General features: G+C 51.0%; 1 protein-coding gene across 3 annotated transcripts in view; it reads right to left on the reverse strand.

The window, feature by feature from the left end:
• Positions 1-20,776, reverse strand: part of CMIP (c-Maf inducing protein) — a 221,821-nt gene that overhangs the window by 20,407 nt on the left and 180,638 nt on the right. For all 3 annotated transcript variants that reach the window (XM_087827098.1, XM_087827097.1, XM_016196950.2), the window contains 5 exons: positions 18,037-18,099; positions 15,643-15,723; positions 10,199-10,302; positions 8,655-8,759; positions 1,899-2,252 (listed from right to left, as the gene is read on the reverse strand). In XM_087827098.1, coding sequence (XP_087683224.1) covers positions 1,899-2,252; positions 8,655-8,759; positions 10,199-10,302; positions 15,643-15,723; positions 18,037-18,099 — 707 coding nt within the window. The remainder of the gene's footprint in view (positions 1-1,898; positions 2,253-8,654; positions 8,760-10,198; positions 10,303-15,642; positions 15,724-18,036; positions 18,100-20,776) is intronic.

Consider the following 20,776-nt stretch of genomic DNA (forward strand, 5'->3'; position numbering starts at 1 on the left):
AGGGCGAGGAGGATTTGAGGGCAGTGACCGGCCCGTCTCTCGGAGGGCTGCCCACCACTCCCGGGAGAAAGTGGGGACGCCCTCTGCCTTGAAGAAACTGAGGCATGTCCTAGGAGAAGATCTCTGAGCAGAATTTGGAATTTCCTTTAGCCAGTGTGGCTGATGGGTGGTGGGGGGGTGTCACTAAGGCGTCTTTGTCCTCACTGGCCTCTCCTGCTAGAACCATGAGTGAGGCTGGACTGACCCCCAGGTGGCCTCATGCTCCTTTCAGGGACTAAACATGGGAGAGGAAGCGTGTGCGATGGTGCATCCACACTCTCCCTTCAAACCACTAGAAGCCATTGCCTGATGTGTGTGTAGGGGTGTGTGTGTGTGTGTGTTTGCATGTATGCACATGTTCACCTGCGCAGACACCACAAGCCCTGCTTTGAGAGCATGGAGGCACCCCTGGGTACCTCCCAGACACCACCTCACCAGGCACCCCTCCAGACCCTGCAACACATTCGTGATAGAGGCAGAACAGATGCTGCAGAATGTACAACAGACTCAGAGACTCAGTCAAACCCTGGCAGCACTGACGAGTCACCAGAGCCAGGCCTCCCCCTAGATCCAGGGGACCTAGCGCCCAGACTTCAGAGACGAGCCATACGTCAGTTAGATGTGACCACGCCATCACCCCCAATCCCTCTGAAAGCCCACCACCCCACTGACTGCACCTGGCAATGCCAACCTCTGGACTTGGTCCTGAGTGTGGGGCCGACTCTGTTCTGAAGGACAGGGCTTGTGGGAGCAAGTGGGGGAGATATCTGCTGTGTTCTCCAGCCCAAGCTGGCCCATGGGAGCACAAAGCTCAGCACAGGTCCCTCCACCTGGGGCTCTAGGAACAAGGTGCATGAATTTGGGAGGAGTCTGGGTGGTATAAGTGTGAATGGCAGAACTGGAAGGACTCTTGGGGATCAAAAATCTATAATCCCCATTCTAGAATCACATTACTGAGGCTCAGGGTAGGGCAGGGACCAGCCCGAAACACACAGCTCAGATTGGGTCTCCTGGCTCCTTCTGAGCTTTCCCCACCAGCCAGGACTGCGTGGGGCCCGATCCACACGCACCTCCCTCTCTGCCCATCAGAAAGCTCATGAGGAAGAGTGGGGCGCCCGGTCCTCAGCATAATCTAGGGGGGCCACTTTCCAAAGCTCTCCCTTTACGGAAGACTCCTACATATGCACATACACAACCACACAGACACCCACAGATACACACACAAAATAAAGCAGAGATCTGCATACAGATAGCCACACTGAGCACACACAGCATACACAGATCACACACACAAACATACTCACATGCTGGCTCACAAGCACACCACACCCACACATACACTCCAACTCTTATGTACAAATGCTCATACCCACATGTGTGCACTCATAGCCACTCATGCACAAAAACAGCACAGTGCCCAGACACACCCACACTTGTGCACTTACACACACATGCTCAGGCAATCACACACATGCTGTCACACCACACACACCCAAAGCCATTCACACATATAAAGACACTCACAAACTCAGAATGCACCCTACACCCTACAAAATGTGCAGAGGTTCACAGACTTAGACATACTTGGGTGCCCGTGTGCTCATGCACATACTCGCACACATATTCTCAAACTCATGCACACACATATGCTTGTGTACATACCTACGCGTGCCCAGACACTCCAGCATACATGGACACACACCCAAGATGCGTGCCCTCATACCTGATCTGTGCGCCCACACTCATGTGTACACACTCAGCACGCCCACCTTGCATGCCTCAAGCCAGTAAATACGGACTGCAAAGCCAAGCCTCCACACCCACCCCACTGGTGACAGGCACGTAGAAGGGACACTCACAGCAGCTTGAGGATTTCCACATAGCAGCCGAGTGTGCGGTCAGCCTGGGGGCCCAGCTCGATGCTCATGGTGCTGCAGGCAGGGCTGACCATGAGGCAGTCGATGAGGTTGGGCTCGCTGTCGTTGCCTGCGCTGGCCGTCAGCGCCGGCTTGGCAGTGCTGGTGTGCTCCACCTCCACGTGGATCTCACTGGAGGCCACAACCACTGACTTGAGCCGCGCCTCGGACAGTGTGGCTTCCTGAGACACCAGGTCCGGGCTGGGGTGCAGAAGGCGCAGAGGTAAGGTGGGCTTCCGGTCGCAGGGCTGCTGGCAGCCGTTCCGGATCTCCTTCAGGCTTGGGGAATTGTCACGGCTGGGGGAAGAGGCGCAGAGGGCACATGAGCACAGGCAGTGGCACGTGGCCCTGAAAGTCCTAACAGCTGTGAGCTACAAGACCCCGTGAGAGCTTCCGACCAGCCAGGCTCCACCATGGTAGATGCCTCCCTGAACCCCCGCGGCATATGCTACGAGCTAGTGCTCTTGGTTCCCAGTCCTCAGGTGAGGAAACTGAAGCTCGGTCTGAGAAAGCGGCTTGTTCACGGTCTCAAGACAGGGAGGGGTGAAGATGGCATCGCAACCCAGCTCTCTGTCCCTAAAGCACATGTTGTAGTCCCTGCACACTGCAGGTGCTCAACACGTATTTGATGACTGAATGAGTAAATGTTAATTTCTCTGAGGTACCTCCACCAAGATGTATTCTCTGGCCACCTTCCTGACACACCTATGAGACCTCCTAAGCAATTTTGCTTCTAGTTTCTTCCTGTAGTCTAAGTGTCCTCCAGGGCAAGGCCCAGACCCCACCTCAACTGCCCCATCCCCAGCGAGGTAAGAAAGCTCGGCCTCCACTCTACCTGGGAAACCACTTCAAGGGGATCCCATACCCCAGAATCCCAAACCCCTGGAGCTTGCAGGTCCCTTCTGTACCTGTAGTCTCCAGTAACAGCACCTCCGACCAACCGGAGGGTTCATGTGCAAGGTGTTAACAGGTGTTAACTGAGAAAGGGCTCTATGCATCACTGATATCACACTTGCTTGGAAAATACTGGGCCAAATGCGATGAAATTACTTCTTTGAGGCTGGTTAAAGCACCTCCTCACTGGGAGCTTCCAAACATTACCAGGCAGAGCAGACTGAAGGTAACTCTAGCAATGGTTTCCCTGAGCTGGCACAGTGCTAAGTGCTTTCACACAGACTTCTCAGATATTTGTGTATGGCAATATTACCATCTCCATGTTATGGGTGAGGAAAGACATGCCCAGGGGTCAAATGACCTACCCTTGATCACAGGGCTTATAAGTGGAAGGGGTTGGGGTTTGATACTATGGTGGCTTCCAAGATCCCATAAGATCCTGTGCAGGTCCTCCTCTTCCTCTATGAAGTCTTCTCTGATTTCTTCCACCTGCCACCCTCACCCTGCCTCTGAACCAGAGCTTTCCATCCCTGGCTGGACACCAGTGTCCCTTGAGGCACGTTTAAACATCCTGAAGCCCAATTAGTTCAGAATCTCTGATGGGATCTGAACATCGGTAACTTTTAGGGCTCCCTCTGTGTGCAGTCAAGGTTGAGTCCACTGCTCCAACAGACTCAGAGCACAATGGTCTGATTGTAAACAGCTCTTGCGGTCCCTCCCTCAATGTGCCACGTGCATGTGGCCTGTGCTTCCAAAGATGCATGTCCTCCTTGTGTACAAGGACAGGACTGAGTGCAGAACTTGGATACGATGCACCCTGAGGGCCTGAATCTATCCAGCACGTGCCACAAGCCAGGCTGAGCTGAGCCCACCAAGGATGTTTGATCAAAACACTGTAAACTTTGCTGAGGAAAAACAAAAGCCATGGAATAAAGTCTGAAGACTCCATGGTTGATGGAAAATTGTGTGTGGTCCATGGGGGGAGGGGGGCCTAACTATCCCTATGGGTTCAGAGCTAATTTGCTGCTCAAATGCTCGACACTCCATTTCCCTTTGTTTGCTTTTGCTGGTATTGAGGAGTGGATTTTCAAGGCTGTTTGGCTCAGAGGGGGTGGTTTTCCAGCAAGCAAGCCACGTTAACCTGGGTCAAGTTGTCTGTTCTTCTGTGTGTAAGTACATCACGTACCACCGAGAGCGCCGCAGATGAGCCCTGAGGACATCGCTGGGCTTTATCTTCCAGGGGCTGACCTGAGCCCAGGAAAGGTCTCACAGTATTGTGGCCCTTGGGTGATTTTCTGGAGGAACTAATGATATCACTTGAAATGCAAACTACTGTGGGCTCTGAGGGGGCAGGTGTGGGAGGCAGCAAGACCTGCCTCGCCCTCCCTATGCCTCCACCCTGGGCACCTGGTGACAACCACTGACTCTTGACTGGCCCAAGGTCATGCTTGCCCGCTCTAGTACATCCTCCATGCAGCTGCTGCCAGAGAGGAGTTTGGAAACTGACATCTCACCAAATCCCTTCTTAATTGAAAACCCATCAGCAATGCCAATGCTCTCCCAATAAAAACTCCACAACTGAAACAGGCCCAGCTCTGCCACTCAAAGTGTGGTCCCCGACCAGCAGCATTGGCATTACTGGGAGTGTGTTAGACAAGCAGTCTCAGGCCCTGCCCCAGAACTGCTGAATCTGCACCTGCATTTAACACACAACCCCCAGGAGCAGCTCAGCACAGGAGGTTTGAGAAGCTCAGCAGTACAAATCTCTCCATGGCCAGCCCTCTTCTCCAACACCATCTTTTGCTTCTCTTTTTTCCCCTCTCTCTGCTGCAGTCACAGTTTCTGTCGCACTCTTCCCTGCTGCGGCCCTTCATCCTTAGGATGGAGCTTATCATCTGAGGAGTTTGCCAAGAATGCAGACTCCTGGGCTCGACCCGGAAATGCAGCGTCGAGGAGTCTGCTCTTTAAAGAAGCAGTTCAGGGGATCCTGAAGCAGGTGGTTAAGGACCATAGATAGAAAAACATGACTGATGGCGACTCCACCTGCCCTGCCAGGCCTTTGCATGTCTGTTCTCTCTGCCTGGATCACTTCATCCTGCCTCTTACCTTTTTGACAGCTAGGAGGTCTCAACTTAAATATCACCCCCTGAAGGATCCCTTCCTCATCTTCCCCAAGAGAAGGGACTCTCAACTCTGGCCATGAACTCAATTTGCCTGGGGAACAATTCAATGCTAGGGCCATCCGAGACAATCAGAATTGCAGTAGGTGGGGCCCAGGCACCACTTTTCCCCTTTTATGGAGAAATAACCAGCAGAATGCTGGTAAATGTCAAACAACCCAGTCTCCAGAAAAAGGAAGCCCTGTTATATAATGTTTGCCTATTTCCTTGGTGTAAATACTCCCACTGTGACCAAATTCAAGCCACCAATGTACTATCACTGACCGTGGAACTAGGAAGACGTGTGCCTCCAAATATAACAGGGCTCCAGCATGTCGTGGGTGTAACTTAGACACAGAACAGTGAGGTGCATAAATCTGAGGTGCAGAGCTTCTTGAGTTTTTACACATCCCTGTTAATAACCGGCAACCAGATCCAGGTTCCTCACTGACATTTTGGGTCACTAAATTCCCGTAATTCTCTGTGGGGGGCTGTCCTGCACCTGGCAGCATGGTCAGCAGTATTCTTGACTTCCACCCACTGGATGCCAGCAGTACCCCTCCCTCTGCCCAAGTATGTCAACCCAAAATGTCTCCAGACATTGCCAAATATCCCCTGGAGGTCAAAACTGCCCCCAGATGAGAACCACTGGCCAGTATATAAAACATTTCCAGGAGCTCAGAAGCTTCTCTCATGCTTTTCCATCGAACTCCGCACCCCACAGGTGGCTACTATTCTGGCCTCTATTACCACAGATTCACTTTGCCTATTCTTGAACTTGAAGGAATCACACTGTATGAGTCTTTTGGGTCTGACTCCTTTCACTCAATATTACATCTGTGAGACCTATTCATGGTTGCATGAGTTCATTCATTCCTGCTGCTATGTAGAATGGCTTTTGAGAACAGACCACGACTTCTTTATTCATTCTACTGTTGTAGGACATTGGAGTCAAGGTAGATTTAAGTTTGGGGCTATTAAAAATAAACATGCTTGTACGTGTCTTCTGACGAACATACTGAAAGTTCTGAGTTGGGTCATAGAGTAGATCTTCCTTCAGTTTTACATTGATTTTGTAAAGCCTCCCCAGGTGACTCTGATGGGTAGCCAGGGTTGATACTCCCTGCCGGAGACCATGCTAATGACACTTCTGGCTTCTGCCACCATAGCCCTGATCAAACTGTACCGTCCCCACTTGCTTGCTCACACCCTACCTACCCCTCCACCGGCTGGCATACCTTCTGCTCTGGGAGGCAGGTGTCCCATCCTCCTAGTTCACTTTGTACCTTCAACACCTGGCACTTAATGGGCCCTCACTAAACGAGTACTGAGTGAAGAACAGAAGGATGAAAGCTGGCTGTTGCTGTCCCCAGTCCCCTAACTGTGCAACAGTGTGCGCAGTTCATCCTGGCTCTTTCTGCCTCCCTCCCCTGGGATGGGAACTGGGAGGAGAGCTCCAGCATCCTCGCCTTTCTGCCTCCTGCTCCCGAATGAGGGAAACCCTGTCCCAGGGAACCCAGGCAGGTCTGTGGGGAGGCAGGGGGAAAACTCTTGGGTGTGTGGTTTCCTGCTCCTGCCCCACCGAGTCCCAGCTCAGGTGTCCAGGGAGGGGGACCAAGGAGGCCGAGATGAGTCAAGGCTTCAGGAGGAAAAGGAGCCTGAGTGTGTGAGTGTGTGAGTGTGTGTGTGTGGCCTCCTCATGCTCTTCCTGCTTCCTGGGGTGGCCTGAGTTTGAAATGCACACAGATCAGACTGGCTCCAGAGCTAGGGTGTCCGAGGTCATGGGCAAGTGACCATCCGTGTACATAGGGATGCTGGGATGGCTACACAGGAGGTGCACTACCCTCTGACCTTTGTCTTCTTTACTTTTAACCTAACATGTTATAGGGTATATAACCGGCACTTGGGAATGATCAGCATGACATCTTCATGTTCTGGCCTCAAGGGTACTGTCATCTCTTTCTGAACAAGAAAATGATTCAAGATGGACATGGTCCCCTGTACATGTGAGGACCTGGGATGAAGACAGTAAAAATAGTCACCCTCACCCAGACGGGCGTGGCCCAGCGGCTGAGCATTGACCTAGGATCTAGGTGATCGGGGTTCAATTCCCAGTCAGGGCACATGCTCGGGTTGTGGGCTCGATCCCCAGTTGGGGGTGTGCAGGAGGAAGCCGATCAATGACGACTCTTTCATCACTGATGTTTCTATCTCTCTCTCTCCTTTCCTCTCTCTGAAATCAATAAAAATATATTTTAAAAAAAAGTCATCCTCCCTTCTCAAGCCATCATAAGAAAATACCTGCTGCTAAGGTTCATTTGTATTTGTTTTAGAAGCTCCGTGTGCACAGGTTCTCAGGGACTCAGCGTGCTCCTCTGCCCTTTCCTTAAGGACTGAAATATATTTCTGCCGTATCCCCAGCTCAAGTGGTGCTCTGACACATTCTGGTCCCCCTGGAGCTATGCAGTGTGCTGCCTGAGCTGGACAGGGTGGATGCAGCAGATGCCATCTCTGCCCTGCACATCGTATCCTCTCCACTCACCCCAGAGGTCACTGTCAAAAGTTTCATGCAAACTAATGGCATCTGCGTCACTGCATCCCAGGAGCAATCCTCAATTAATGAAGGGAGCTGGTAAGTAACTACCCCTGTGTCATCACCCTCAGAGGAATAGCCCTGAGACGTGTTCCCCACAGTCTCCCAGGACGTCCAGTGGGGAATGAACAGGTGCCCGCAGTGGTCACCTGCTCATTAACACAGGCTCTGGTTTCCACCACCTGTCCTCTTCCCCAGCGCTTCCTGGGGTTACTTCCCTAATAAGGCTTGCACCCACTGCTCTTTTTATTGTTTTCACAGTGTTTCTCACCATCTGACATGATACTCCATATTTACTTGCACATATCTCCCTCAGGAGAGGACAAGCTCTGACAGAATCTTTTGTCCCTCTCTATTTCTGAGTGCCCACTGTGTGCTAGACACACAGTGGGCGCTCAGAAATACACAGGCAAAATGCAATTCCATGTTTACAAAGACAAGGTGAAGAGGGAGTAAACCTTACTGCCATCCCTTGGGGAGATGTGTGCACACTCACACATATGGGCAACATCCGTACCCACATGCACACTCACATGCATTCATAAACACTTGTGCACATTCACACAGTGCACATACAACTCGCCATGCACACACCCACATGTGCACTCACATGCATGCACACTCACACACATTCATAAACACCTGTGCACATTCACATAGTGCACACAGAACACCCCACGCACACACCCATGTGTGTGCACATATTCTCTCTCTCTCCCTCACACACATACACACAGTCATGCCCCAATGTGTCACACATGCCAGGTGGTGAGAAATCTTCAGAATGAAACACTTATTCCTAACGCCAGGTCAATACAACAGCCTTTGGTGTTTGCTTTTCCAGTAACATCCCTGGGTTCTGGGCCCTAGAATCAGTGTGTACACGGGATTTGGCAAACCCCCTAGAGGCTGGCCTGGTGAAAGCCACTCCATCTCCCTGGGCTGGTCAGATATGTACAAGCCACCATCCTTGTGACTCAGCCTCTCACTGTCCCCACCCTGAAGTGGTAATGTGCCCCCGCCCAGGCCCTCCAGGTGGCGGTGGTGACCAACCTGTTGATGAACTCTTCATAGCAGGAGTAGATGGCAGCCAGGCACACGGCCACCAGGTTGGGTAGGACCCGGGGGTGAGGGCAGTGCCCTGTGGGGCCATGCATGCTGGAAAAGAGCAGAGGGAGATGAGAGGTGACTGTAGGAGTGGCACCCATAGCAGGGAGGTGGGAGAGGTTGGGGCACAGCTTGAGGAGGTCACTGAGGGGCACCCCGAGCCCTTTGTTGGGGAGCTGGCAACACCGGATTTGGGTCCTGGCTCTGCCATGTGCAGGCAGCAGATTCCGGTACCTGTGTTCAAGTCCAGCTGAGTGGCTTTGGCACACTGCTTAAACTCTCCACTCTGTTTACTTAGCTATAAAATGGGGACAGCGGCCCCCTCCTTAATGGGTAACAACAAGGACCCAATTTTCTAAGTCATGGGAACACTTAGCATATGGTGGCCATGTGGCCTGGGACAGTAACATTTATGCCTGGGGGTTCTGAAATCTTTATTCATAACACCTCATTTTACTCTTAAAAGTGTCCTGGCCTTGGTAGAAAAATTATTATGGTTACCCTGACCTAACACGGGGTCTGGAACACAGTTGCTAAGGCCTCTATAAATGCAGCGATTGTTATTAACAATGGCTATTTCTATGCCTCAGTTTTCTTATCTGTAAAATGGGGCAGTTTGGGGCGTAGGGTTAATACCTGTAACATTCCTAGAAAATCACTGTGGCCACTGGAACTAAGAGAGACCTAACCGAGGCTCTGGCAGAAGGACATGTTATTTGGGTTTGGAAATGCTTTGTGAGTTGCAGGTAAATTGGGAAGCACATAGCTTCAGAACTGGCTTAACCAGAATATTTTGATTTTCTTAAAAAATAAGAAGAGTCATGACAATGAGCACTAATGCTCCCATCACATTTATGCACTGTTCTTAGTGTTTGTGATCAGATCACCAAAGCCCTCACATTAACTGGATGAAAGGGGTATAGCGATTCTCATTTACAGATGAGGAAACTGAGGCACAGAGAAACATATTTAAAAATCAAAGCAAAAGTAATCCCCCACCCAAACACCAGAAAGAAGTAAAAACTAGCATATTTGGCTTCCTTTTGGCTAAGTTTGGGAGGTGGCTGTTCAAGTCCCCAAAGGTGAGTGTCCAGGGCCACAGGGGATTGTTTCCTACACACCTTGTCACCTGCAGCTCAAGGATGTGGGACCAATGGAAATACTCATTTTATTCAGAACCATTACCATTTCGTGAGTTCCTACTGAGCATCAGGTATTATGGTAGGGGCTTCCTCATATATCATCTTATATAATCACACAACCCCTATGTGGAGGGAACAGGATCAGAGGGACAGCAATTGGCTCAATGTCACACAGCAAGTAAGTGCCTCAGACCACAGGTGGTCAGAAGGATCCCGGAGACCCTCACAGATGAGACGCTCATGGCCTCTGAACACAGGGGCTCCTCTCAGGCATCAATGGAGCGCATGGAGCGCTGGAAGAAAAGCTGGCTCGCAGGCCAGGTGGGGAGGGTCAGCAGGGAGCCCCACCTCTGAATGAACTTCTTCACCACTTCCATCCCCGCGTTGAGCTCGTTCAAGGCAAGGATGTACTCCTGAGTAAACAGCCTCAGTCGTGGGCACTTCCCAAAGTCCTGCAGAGAGAACAGAGGTAGGAGTTGGGACATGCTGCAGAGGACGCGGGGAGACCAGAAGGGGTGGTGGGACCTGCTCTGCCGGGAGCCACTGGTGCGGAAGGCAACAAGGAAACACCAGCTACCTCCTTTCTAGAAAGCACACACATTTTCACTTCAGAAAATTGGCTCTTGTCACATTCTTGCTTACGCCCTTCGATGGCTGCAAATAGAGATCAGGAAATGATCAGGGGGATTTCTGGCATGTGTAACCAACCCACCCTGTGGTTGGGCAGGGTCAGCATGCCACACAGACATGCTCGGAGACCAGCCAAACTGGGGCCTCCCTTCACACGGCCACGAGGGGGCTGCAGATGTCAGGCCAGGCCCCCAACAATGCTTGGGGAGGCTACAAATGTTTCTTCTGCAGCCACCCAAGAGTTTTTGGTCTCCTGCTTCCTGTGAGCTATTATCTGATGCCACTCAGGAGAGCAGAGTCAGAAGATGCCCCAATCTGGAGCCATCCATTTGGGGGGCTGCTCTGGGATTTCCTGGGGGTACAAAGGAGGAGGCAAACATAGTGCACTGACAAATACCGTGTCCCCAAACATCTTTAGTGAGGAGACACCTGCTCCTTCTCCTGAGCGGCCCGAGGTGGCCCAAGGTGGGAGGTGTGTGTGTGTGTGCGTGTGCATGAGTGGTGGCCTGGGAAGGAAGCTCCGTGAGCTGGGTGGCGAGCGGTACGGAGGGAGGGGGCTGTGGGGGCTGCTGGTCAGTGACTGGCGCAGGCAGGGAGAGGGAAGAGAAGGGATAATCTGTCCAATGTTAGGTCAAGGTCCCAGCCCTGGGGGGACAACCCTCCATCTCCATCAACCAGCTCAGCCACTGGGTGCCTGTATCTTAGCTGAAGCCCAATTAAGGGGCACTGAGCAAGGACACAGGGACCCTGCCTACTTTAGTGAGTGACATTATTAGAGACTGATATTTTCTCAGCTTCCCCAACACAGCCCGTCAACAGGGCGGGTGACAGAGGTCAGCTAAGAGTGGGAAGGCTGTCGGCTCTGGGACTTGTCAGGAGAAGTGTAGGAGAGGGAAGCAACAGCCAGGCGAGGGCCTGGGGGTCCCAGAGGCCTCGTCACTGCTCGTCTAATGCTGTGAGCTGGGTTTTGAATAATTAGGAGGGCAAGTCACAGTGTGGTCATGAGGCTGACCAGCAAGACAGAGCAGCCTGGTGGTCTCCAAACTCATATGTCCCTCCTATTGTCCTGCTCAGTGAAACCCATTTAATAAAAGCAACCTGAATCAGGGCTCTAATCTAAAACAAAACCACTGGACACTCTCCTTATGAACCTAACTGACCCCACGGGCCCTCAGGAGAGAGTAGTAGAATGTGCCCCCCACACTCGCCGGCCAGCGCCTAGGAGCATTTCTAGAGCTGCCTGGTGCTTCTTCACCCAGGGTCCAAAGGGCTGAATTGGGGTCCTCGACAATGTGGGGCTCATCTGACTGCATCCTGTCCACTAGGATTGTCCTTTATAGCAGTAGGGCAGCAGAAGCCATGGAGAAAGCGCAGAAGGAACATACATGTGCACGCATACACACATCCCTAACACGCATGTGCGCACACACACACACCACACTGAGCTAGAAGATGAGGCTCCCACATAACAACAAGACTGAAGCTTGCCCGGCCGGGCGTGGCTCAGCGGTTGAGCATTGACCTAGGATCCAGGAGACCGTGGTTCAATTCCCGGTCAGGGCACATGCGTAGGTTGTAGGCACGATCCACAGTTGGGGCGTGCAGGAGGAAGCTAATTAATGACTCTCATCATTGATGTTTCTCTCTCTCTCTCTCTGAAATGAATAAAGATATATATATATTTTTAAGAGAATTTCCAATTTTTAAAAAAAAAAAAGACTGAAGCTTGACTGTGCTTTCAAATTGAGGAAGATGCCCCCAGTTCCCTAGCCCCCTGGAAATGGGTGACAGGAAAGCTGAATGGCCTTGGGCTGCCTGTCTCTCTGTGTCCCCACCATAGAATGAGGGTTGACAGAACTGATCTCTAAGCACCCTTCTACCTCTAAGGTTTTATGATGCTATGAAAACTGCTTCAACAGAACCCTGCTAAAAGTAGCTGCTGTTACTTTTGCTATTAGATTTCTGGATAGTCCTTGGAAATGAACATTACCTATGGGTCTGGTGGCCTTTTGAAATGTGGATGAGGGCACATCAGCGGGGCAGGTGACAAAGGTGTGGCTCAGTTGGCTGGGTATTGTTCTATGCACAGAAAGGTTTCAGGTTCAGTTCCCAGTAGGGGGTATACAGGAGGCAGCCAAGCGATGTTATGTTCTTACATTGATGTTTCTCTCTCTCTCTCCCTCTCCCTTCCTCTCTCTCTAAAAATCAATAAACTATTCTTAAAAAAAGAAAGAAATGTGGATGAGGGACAGTTTGCCTCTTTGGAAAAGTAAAATATGCTCGCTTTGGAAAGCAGGTCAGATCACCCAGTGGTCCACTGGGGACCACAGCCACAACAAGAACACTCCAATGAGTGGTGTGTGGGCACAGGGACCATGGTCATTCTAGGAGACAGAGCTGAACAAATTGTTTAGACTCTACAGGAGTATATACCAAAGGACTGCTTCCATTTGAATCTAATTTTCATTTCTGCCCAATGAGTAACACTCTTTGAGACTCTTAACCTCTCTAAGATTCAGTTTGCTTATCCATGAAATTGGGGCACATGATACATGTGCAAAAGATGCACTGAGAATAGGGGAAGCTCCAAAATCCCAGGACACCACTGTGCTGTATGATTTCCTCCATTTCCCCAAATGCCTCCTTAATGAGAAACGCTACATGTGGGTGAAGAGAAGTCACTGGTCATGCTATGCTGACAGGTATGTGGCTGGTGGCAGGTGAAGCACACTCACTAACCAGTGACTAGACTCCCCACACCAGCTAAGAGTCCCAGCTCCAAAATGGTGCATCGGCCCACAGCCAATTACTAAGCTTAACGACAGTTAAATGAGTGACACCGAAGGTCTGCCACGCTTTCTGCGCCTGGTTTAAGTCACAACCATTGCTTCACACATGTCTGTGCTGCAGGAGGGGCTGCTCCGCCTTGGTCCTGTCTACAGTTCTCTTCCGACATAGTGTGCAATTAGTAGACACTTTACAGCAGCTCCAGACCTGAGGATCACTTAGAGGAAGTTCTTTAAAAGTGAGAATTCATGCCTGAGGGTCCCTGATCTCTGCCAGGCCACAACAGAGCTATAAATTCTGGATTTGCCCTGTAGCTGTTCTGATTTTTATCCAGAAAATTATTACATGGTCAACACTCCAGGCCCATAAAACTAGCCAAATATAAAGGAGACGTTGTATGGTTAAGCCATGGGAGGCCACCTGAATTTCAACATTTTTACCTTTTAAGTCAGATGTCCCAAAAGAATTCTTTTTAAAGTCTATTGACTACCATGAAATATGCAAAAGTGTTTATGTGCCCGGGGAGGCATGGGCTGGGACAAGTGTGCCCTGGGGTGTGTCTCTGTCACTGGAAAGTTGTGATGCGAGAAGGTCCTGTGCAGAAGAAACTGCAGAACCTTTGCTTTGGACTCAAAAGGGCATGGGCCCTCTCCTCACACCCCATCCACAGTGATTTTAAAGTTAACAATCTGAGACCCTTTTCTCCCAAATAGCCGAAGCCAGAGTGCCTTTAAAACTATTCAAGCCCAAATTAAGGGCTTGCACTAAAAGATGGGGAGTTTCTTTGTTAATCCTGGAGAAAGAATCAGATGGAGTATCCCTCTCCCCTGTGTTCAGAAAAGAAGAAATGCATTTACCTTAAGCCAAGAAAGATCTCAGAAATAAGCAACAATTCAATTTCGGTGTGTGATCACTCGGTACCAACACGGTTCAAGTGGTAGCGGCGCCTGGAATGCCGGGCTGAGAGGGATTCTGAAGCCACCCGGGCGCTGCAGAGGGTGCTGCAGCTAATGTCCGCCCCAGGGGCTGGGGAGTGGCACCGTCACGCACTTCCGCTCCTCACTGGGGCGGGGTGGGGTATGCAATATTCTTTAGGGGCATGTTGTGGAGGCAGGGAAGCTACTCCATAAAGTAAACTTTTTGTAGATCTCCCTTTTTCAGAGTCATTTTCAACATGCTGAACTCTGACAGGGCCAGGAGCAGCAGGCCTGGGCACCTCACAACTGAGGCAGTGGCCAAGCCTTCGCAGCGATGACACAGATGCCTCCGTGTCATCGAGGTGAATCTCAGTCTAGGCTGGGAGCTGGCTTGACAGAGCACATGGTAATGGCCCTGGCTTTAGACTGCCTGCTCCTTGGTGCCACTGAGTCTCACAGCTGCTTAGAGTTCCCTGAGGAACCCTTGTGGGCTTGGCCCCCTCATCTGTAAGGGAGGTCACGGGCCATCACAGGGTCAAATGACAGTACACTCAAGTACCACGCTCTGTCTGGCTCTACAAAGGTGTGAACAGATGTGAGTTACGTTATTCCTCAGTTTCCCCACGTGTGATATGGAGAAAACAATGATACCTGTTCTCACTGCACTGCTCAGCGGATGAGAGGGGCCACACGGACTGCAGGTGCCTGGCCCGCTGTCAGTGTGCAATTTAACTCTGTCCCTGCTTTCTTTTTCAGCTAGCTAGAGCTCATACTTTACTCAGAGTTCCTCAGTTTCTCTCTAATGTCCTTTTCTGTTTCAAGATCCCATCCAGGACACCGCATTACATTTAGTTGTGGTGTCTCTTTGAGTCCTCTAGACATGAGTTTCTCAGACTCTTCTGTTTCAATGACCTGCACAGTGTTGAGGGTGCTATCAGGGGTTTTCAGCATGTCCCTCCCCTGGGACTGGTCTGATGTTCTCCTCTTTATCACACCAGGGTTATGGGTTTGAGAGGACTACCCCAGAGGTAAAGGCACAAACTATCGCTGTGACTTGTCACTGCTGGTGTTGACCTTAATCACCTGGCTGAGGGGTGACTGTGAGGTTTCTCCACTGCAGTCACTCTGTCCCCCTCTCCATCCTCTACGTCCTGGAGGGATGTCACTAGGGACAGCCACCAGGGAAGGAGCGAGGAGTCCTGCTCCCCTGCTTGAGGGTGGAGTATCTTACAGACACAATTTGTGACTTTACACACAGAAGACTCTCTCTTCTCCCTCAGTCATACTGTTTTTGTTATTTCTTATCTACTATGGAGATTCTTCGTGTTGCCCAAAAAGAAAAACATAAAACCCAGGGACCAAAGGAGACAGGCTTCACGAAAACACAACTTAAACAGAATCCCAGCCCCAGTCCCTGGCTGACAGGGCGGCCTTGTGGTCAGGGGGCAGGGGACTCACCATGTTATGCTTGAGGATTCTCTGGACCACGGGAGTGAACACTTCGATGACCACCATGGACCGGGGCCGCTCTCTGCAGTGCTGGGGAGACAGGAGGATAGTCAGCGCCGAGCCTGTGGCCCCTCGCAGGGCTCGGGGGCAGCGAGCTCAGCACCAGCCCAGCTCCCCTGATGAATACTGGTGCACAGCTTTGTTCAGTTTTTTGGAATAAGAAAAGGAGGTGAGGATGGGAACTTCTGTTCGCTTTTCATGCTGATCTTAAAGTCTGAGCGCGGTACAGAAAGGCGTTGTTCTGACACCGCCCTTACTTAACACAGGAGACTGCGGCACTAAGACCCAGAGTGCCTGGTCTAACAGAGGGGTCTCTTCACAGCCAGTGCAAGGATGCCAGGGGGTTAATGTCTGGACACCAGAGTCTTAAAAACTCTGTGCCTTTTGCATTGCTGGCTATGGTAAGCAGCAGCTGTCTGCAGGCCAACTGCAACTCTCTGATGTGTGGTATTTCACTGGCATGGCGTTTTGCTTTCAAATTGAAACTGAAGGCCTTGGGGTGGAGCAGACAAGGCCCCATCACTCTAACACATGTACAGCCTGCCTGGGACTGAAGGTGCTGAGTGTCCCAGCCCCGGATGAGGACACTGTGCTTGGGATATCAGACATCACCACTTTCCTGGGAAATCAAGTATATTAGCTTCCCGAACATCTTGGGATCCAGTTCTGAGGTCTGGCAGGAGAGGCTGCCTGGAGTGTCCAAAGAGTTGGCCCAGAGTGGAGCTGGGAGGGGCGGCTTTGTTTTCCTCAGGCTCTCCTCTCTGGAGGGCTGCCTGGTTGGTGAGGTGCTGAGGCTGGGGCTTTGACCCCCAACCCCTTAGAGGGAAAACAGCCGGAAGGCTCACAGTCCCCCCCGGCTGGGACCCCTCCCTCCAAAAGGCAGGGTAGCCCTCTGTTTTAGGACCAATGGAGAGTTCTATCAGGTAATGTCCAAAAGGATGGTTTGGTCTGCATCACTGTTTTTAAACTGTGCTGCCATTTACTCTGAACAGGTCCATTCTAGAACAAGTTTGTAAACCATGAGATCTGGGAGAAACCATATAGCTGAAAGGAGAAAAAAAGATCTAAATTAAACTGGACCAAATATCAAGAGAGGAGATGCCCTGCTGTGATAGGTGAGGGAGCCACACACTGGGCTATCTGACCCCAGCCTGCTCAAGGGGGCAGAGCTCCGCCACCAGGCTGCTGCCGCTTTCTCTCGTGTGCCCTCGGGGGCGGAGCCTGGACACAGCACAGGAGCCTGCTGCCTGTGTGGAAGCACGCTCTTGCATGCACACACATGCAGGTACAACTGGGCAGTTGGGCGCTCACCCACTTGGACCCACCTTACCTCCTAGGACCGGAGGGCACACACTGGCACATGCCCACATTAAGAATGTACCTTGGCCACTTCGGGCCAGCAGGCTGGGCCCACCCTCTGCTCTGTGGGTTGCTGAAAAAGGTCTCCTGATGGAGAGATAGGGCCAAAGAGGATGACACAATCCTGTCCCCCTAAAGTTTGTGTTACCTGACAAACACAGAGAGAGAGCATGCTCCCTGGGTGAGGGGCCTGGGGATGAAGGGCAGGGGGTGGGGGCAGTAAGTGTACCCCAGTCCCCTTTCCTCCAGAAACCATCAGGCCTCCCAGGTGCCTGCTGTGCCATGCCATGTGGGAGGAAAGAAACAGTGAGGTGAGTCATCAGGAGGGAGACCACAGCAGCACTGGGGAGCAGCAGACCTAGGCCCTCGTCTTTCCAAGGGCATTAAATTATTACATAAAAAATCACATAGTAAAAATCAAAAGCACATTTTGTGCCAGTTCAGCCCTGGGCCACTGTGGTGTGCTGGCAGAACGAGGGATGCCTGGACCCCGACATGCCCAGGACATGTTCTCTGTAAATCCCACTGTGAGGCTGGCGCTGTGTCCCTGGGAGCGGGTATCCCGCTCCTTGCCTCCTCCCAACTAACCTGGCATCCCTGATTGCTTTCCCTGCTCAGGAAAGCCCCACGGCCGTGCCCCCACTGTGGACCAGCTGGTGCTCAGAGGAGCCCTGGCTAAAAATAACCCAGCTCTGACGTCAGGAGCCCAGAAAATCTGCTACAAAATTCTCCCAAGACAGCCACAAAGACATTCCAAGGAAAAGCTGGACACTCCTCCCTGACCCACTGGTTTGGACCCTGGGTCTTGATTACCACCTGTTTGACAGAGAGGGGGCTGTAATCCTAAGAACAGGATACCTGGCTTGCCTTCCAGCTGTGTCCAGGGCCCTGGGTTTTCAGCAAATTGTGCAAAGCCAACCCCCAGCATGCACACACGGAGGCAGGCTGGTCCTGCAGACACAGCCCACTTCAGCCATGCCATACCTTGCAAAAGAATTCACAGAGATCTGGTGGTGGATGGTTGTTTTCCAGCAAAGGGGCGATTGCCTGAAAGACAATGAACCAAATGTCAGTAGGAATCTCTAGAAGGAACCATACAGGAGTGTGTGTCTACACAAGAGGGTTGGCTCATGAGAGAGAGCACAACCTCCCTGTCACCCTCTGGGCTAAAAAGGCCCATTCTCTAACTTGCACATCAGTGCTCCTATCGGGGGCACATGGCTCCTTCTGAGAAGCTGATAAAAGCTCTGGGTTGCCCTCCAGAAAAACACACATACAATGACACATGTAACTTTAGAGTTTCATAACCCACTGATATTTCCTCAGATCAACAGTCCTTGACTACGAGGCAGGGTAGTGGTTACAAGCCCAGGCTTTGGGGGCAGAGTCCTGGATGCGAGTCCTGATTCTGGTGCTCACTACAGTGTGACCATTAGAACAACTTATTTCCTGTCTCTGAACTCCCGGGCTCCCACCTGGAAAGCAGAGCAGAGAGTCACTGTGAGGGTTAGAGAGAAAGTCATAGTGCAGAGAGGGTGGCTCAGCCTTTTTTGGGGCCAGTCGTTCCTGCAGTGGCAGATGCCCTGTGCCCTGTGGGATACCTGGCAGCATCCTTGTTCTCGACCCACTAGATGCCGACAGTGACCCCTAACCCAGTGTGACAATCAAAAATGTCTCCAGATGCATTTCATTTTATATTCAGGAAGGTTACGCTATTTAACGCCCCTTGAATTCATTTCTCAGTGAGCCTTCTTAAGCCAGTTGGACAATTACTGGTTCTACTGCCATTCCTAAGCAAGGGTCCCATGGACTGAATGGTGTTTGATTCTGGATTTTTCTGTTCCTTTTATAATTTCTGTTTTAATGAGTCTGCTAAACTTCAAATTTAAAATTTTGAACAACTAAAAAGTGTGTCCAGACATTGCCAAATGCCCCCGGGGGACAGCACTGGCCCCAATTGAAAGCCCCTGGTGCAAGTGCTTCTCACAGAGCCTGCAACAGACCAGCTCTCAGTAAATGTTAGTTACTAGATGGTTAATAGCCATGTGAAGTCCACTCTTTTATCCTGTTTGCCACACCGGACACATGATTAGAAAACAGGAGATCCAGGACCCAGCAATGAGACAGCCAGGCTGTGTGACCTTGTTGGGCAACTCAGCCTCTCTGGGCATTAGTTTTCTAACCCAGTCCATAAAACGGGGAAAACTAGAGTTACTGAGTCACAGGGTTGTTGTGGGAATTTGATAAGAGAAAACTCTAGAAGCTTGGGAGTCTCATGCTTGGTATAAGCTCACTGCCTAGAGCAAGCATGTCACTGATACCATCGCAAGGGGACTGTCTTGGGCTATACTGGCACAGGAGCCAGGGGTGATGATTTTGCCTGAGTCCTCAGGAAGGCTCTGTGATAACATGTCCTCCCCACAGCCATCTCTCATAGCTCAGACCCAGCTGGCTTGGTTGCAGAGGGTCTCCTTCTGCCCCCTACAGTGATCTCTTTGATACGGGTAGAGACCTTGCAGTCAGGCCTTCTGCTTGTCTTGGGATCATTAGGGAAAGAAAAGCATAATTGGACACAAGTATAGGTGACCTTTAGTTGACCAGTTATGTAGGTGAGAGCCCCTTTGTGAAAAAGGAAGTCACTGAAATGGAGGTCATGTCCTGTAGCACCAATAATCAGCTGATATGAGCTGGAGACCAGGTCCAGGGTCTTATTTGTCCAGTGCTGTGCAAATGCCTATTCAAGTTTTAACTGCTATGCAATAAATGACTTTAAATGAAATACAATTAAGAATGCAGTTCCTCAGTTACACTAACCACATTTCAATAGTCACATGAAGCTAGTGGCTGCCATACTGGACAGTGTGGACAGAGAACATTTCCACATGGCAGAAAGTTCTCCTGGACAGTGACTCAGTGTCTGGTCTCTGTGGGAACTCTGCTGCCCCTTCCAACGACCTGGCCTGGGAGAAGTGAGGTCACAGCAGGGAAAGCAGGACAGGCAACCTCTGCCTGGCCTGTGGCTCTGCTCCCAGACCCAGCTCTGGGAGGAGGGACCACGTGCAGAGTGCATCCCCCCAGGCTGAGCACCTTTAGTCACACTGAGCCCCTTTCATGGGAATGAGTCAAGGAATAGAGGACTGGGAACAAACTAAGCGCCCAGAGTGGGCATCAGCCGTGGGTTCAGTGCTTCCACAGCAATTATCTCATGTGATCCTCATGAAAACTAGGTGAGGTCAAGCAGTAGTTACCTCCATTTATACAGATAAAGACACAACAGGTCAGCGAAGTTACAAAGCTTGCCCTAGTTAAAGAATGATGACAATTTTGCAATGTATAATAAAAATGCTTATATTTTTGTGGAATCTTTCTATGAGCTAAGCATGTTAGGTATATTAGCTCATTTAACCCTTCCAGCAGCCCTGTAGAAAAGGCCCTGCTGTGACACCCATTTCATAGATGAGGAGACTGAGGCTTAGAGCATCAAGTTAGCTGGAAACTATCTGAATGGCTGTCCGGTTAAATAAAAGTATTCTTCAGCCAGTAGAAAGAATGGGGCAGGCCAGTGGTTCTCAACTAGGGTGACTTTGGCCCCTAGGGGACATCAGTATGTATGGAGACATCTTTTATTGTCACCACAGGAGAGTGCTACTGGCATCTGGGTGGGGGGTGGGGGGGAGGCCAGGGATGCTGTGCAACATCTGACAGTGCATGGGACATCCCCACC

This window comes from Miniopterus natalensis, chromosome 18 (genome assembly GCF_054644295.1).
Source record: "Miniopterus natalensis isolate mMinNat1 chromosome 18, mMinNat1.hap1, whole genome shotgun sequence".
Classification (NCBI taxonomy): Eukaryota; Metazoa; Chordata; class Mammalia; order Chiroptera; family Miniopteridae; genus Miniopterus; species Miniopterus natalensis.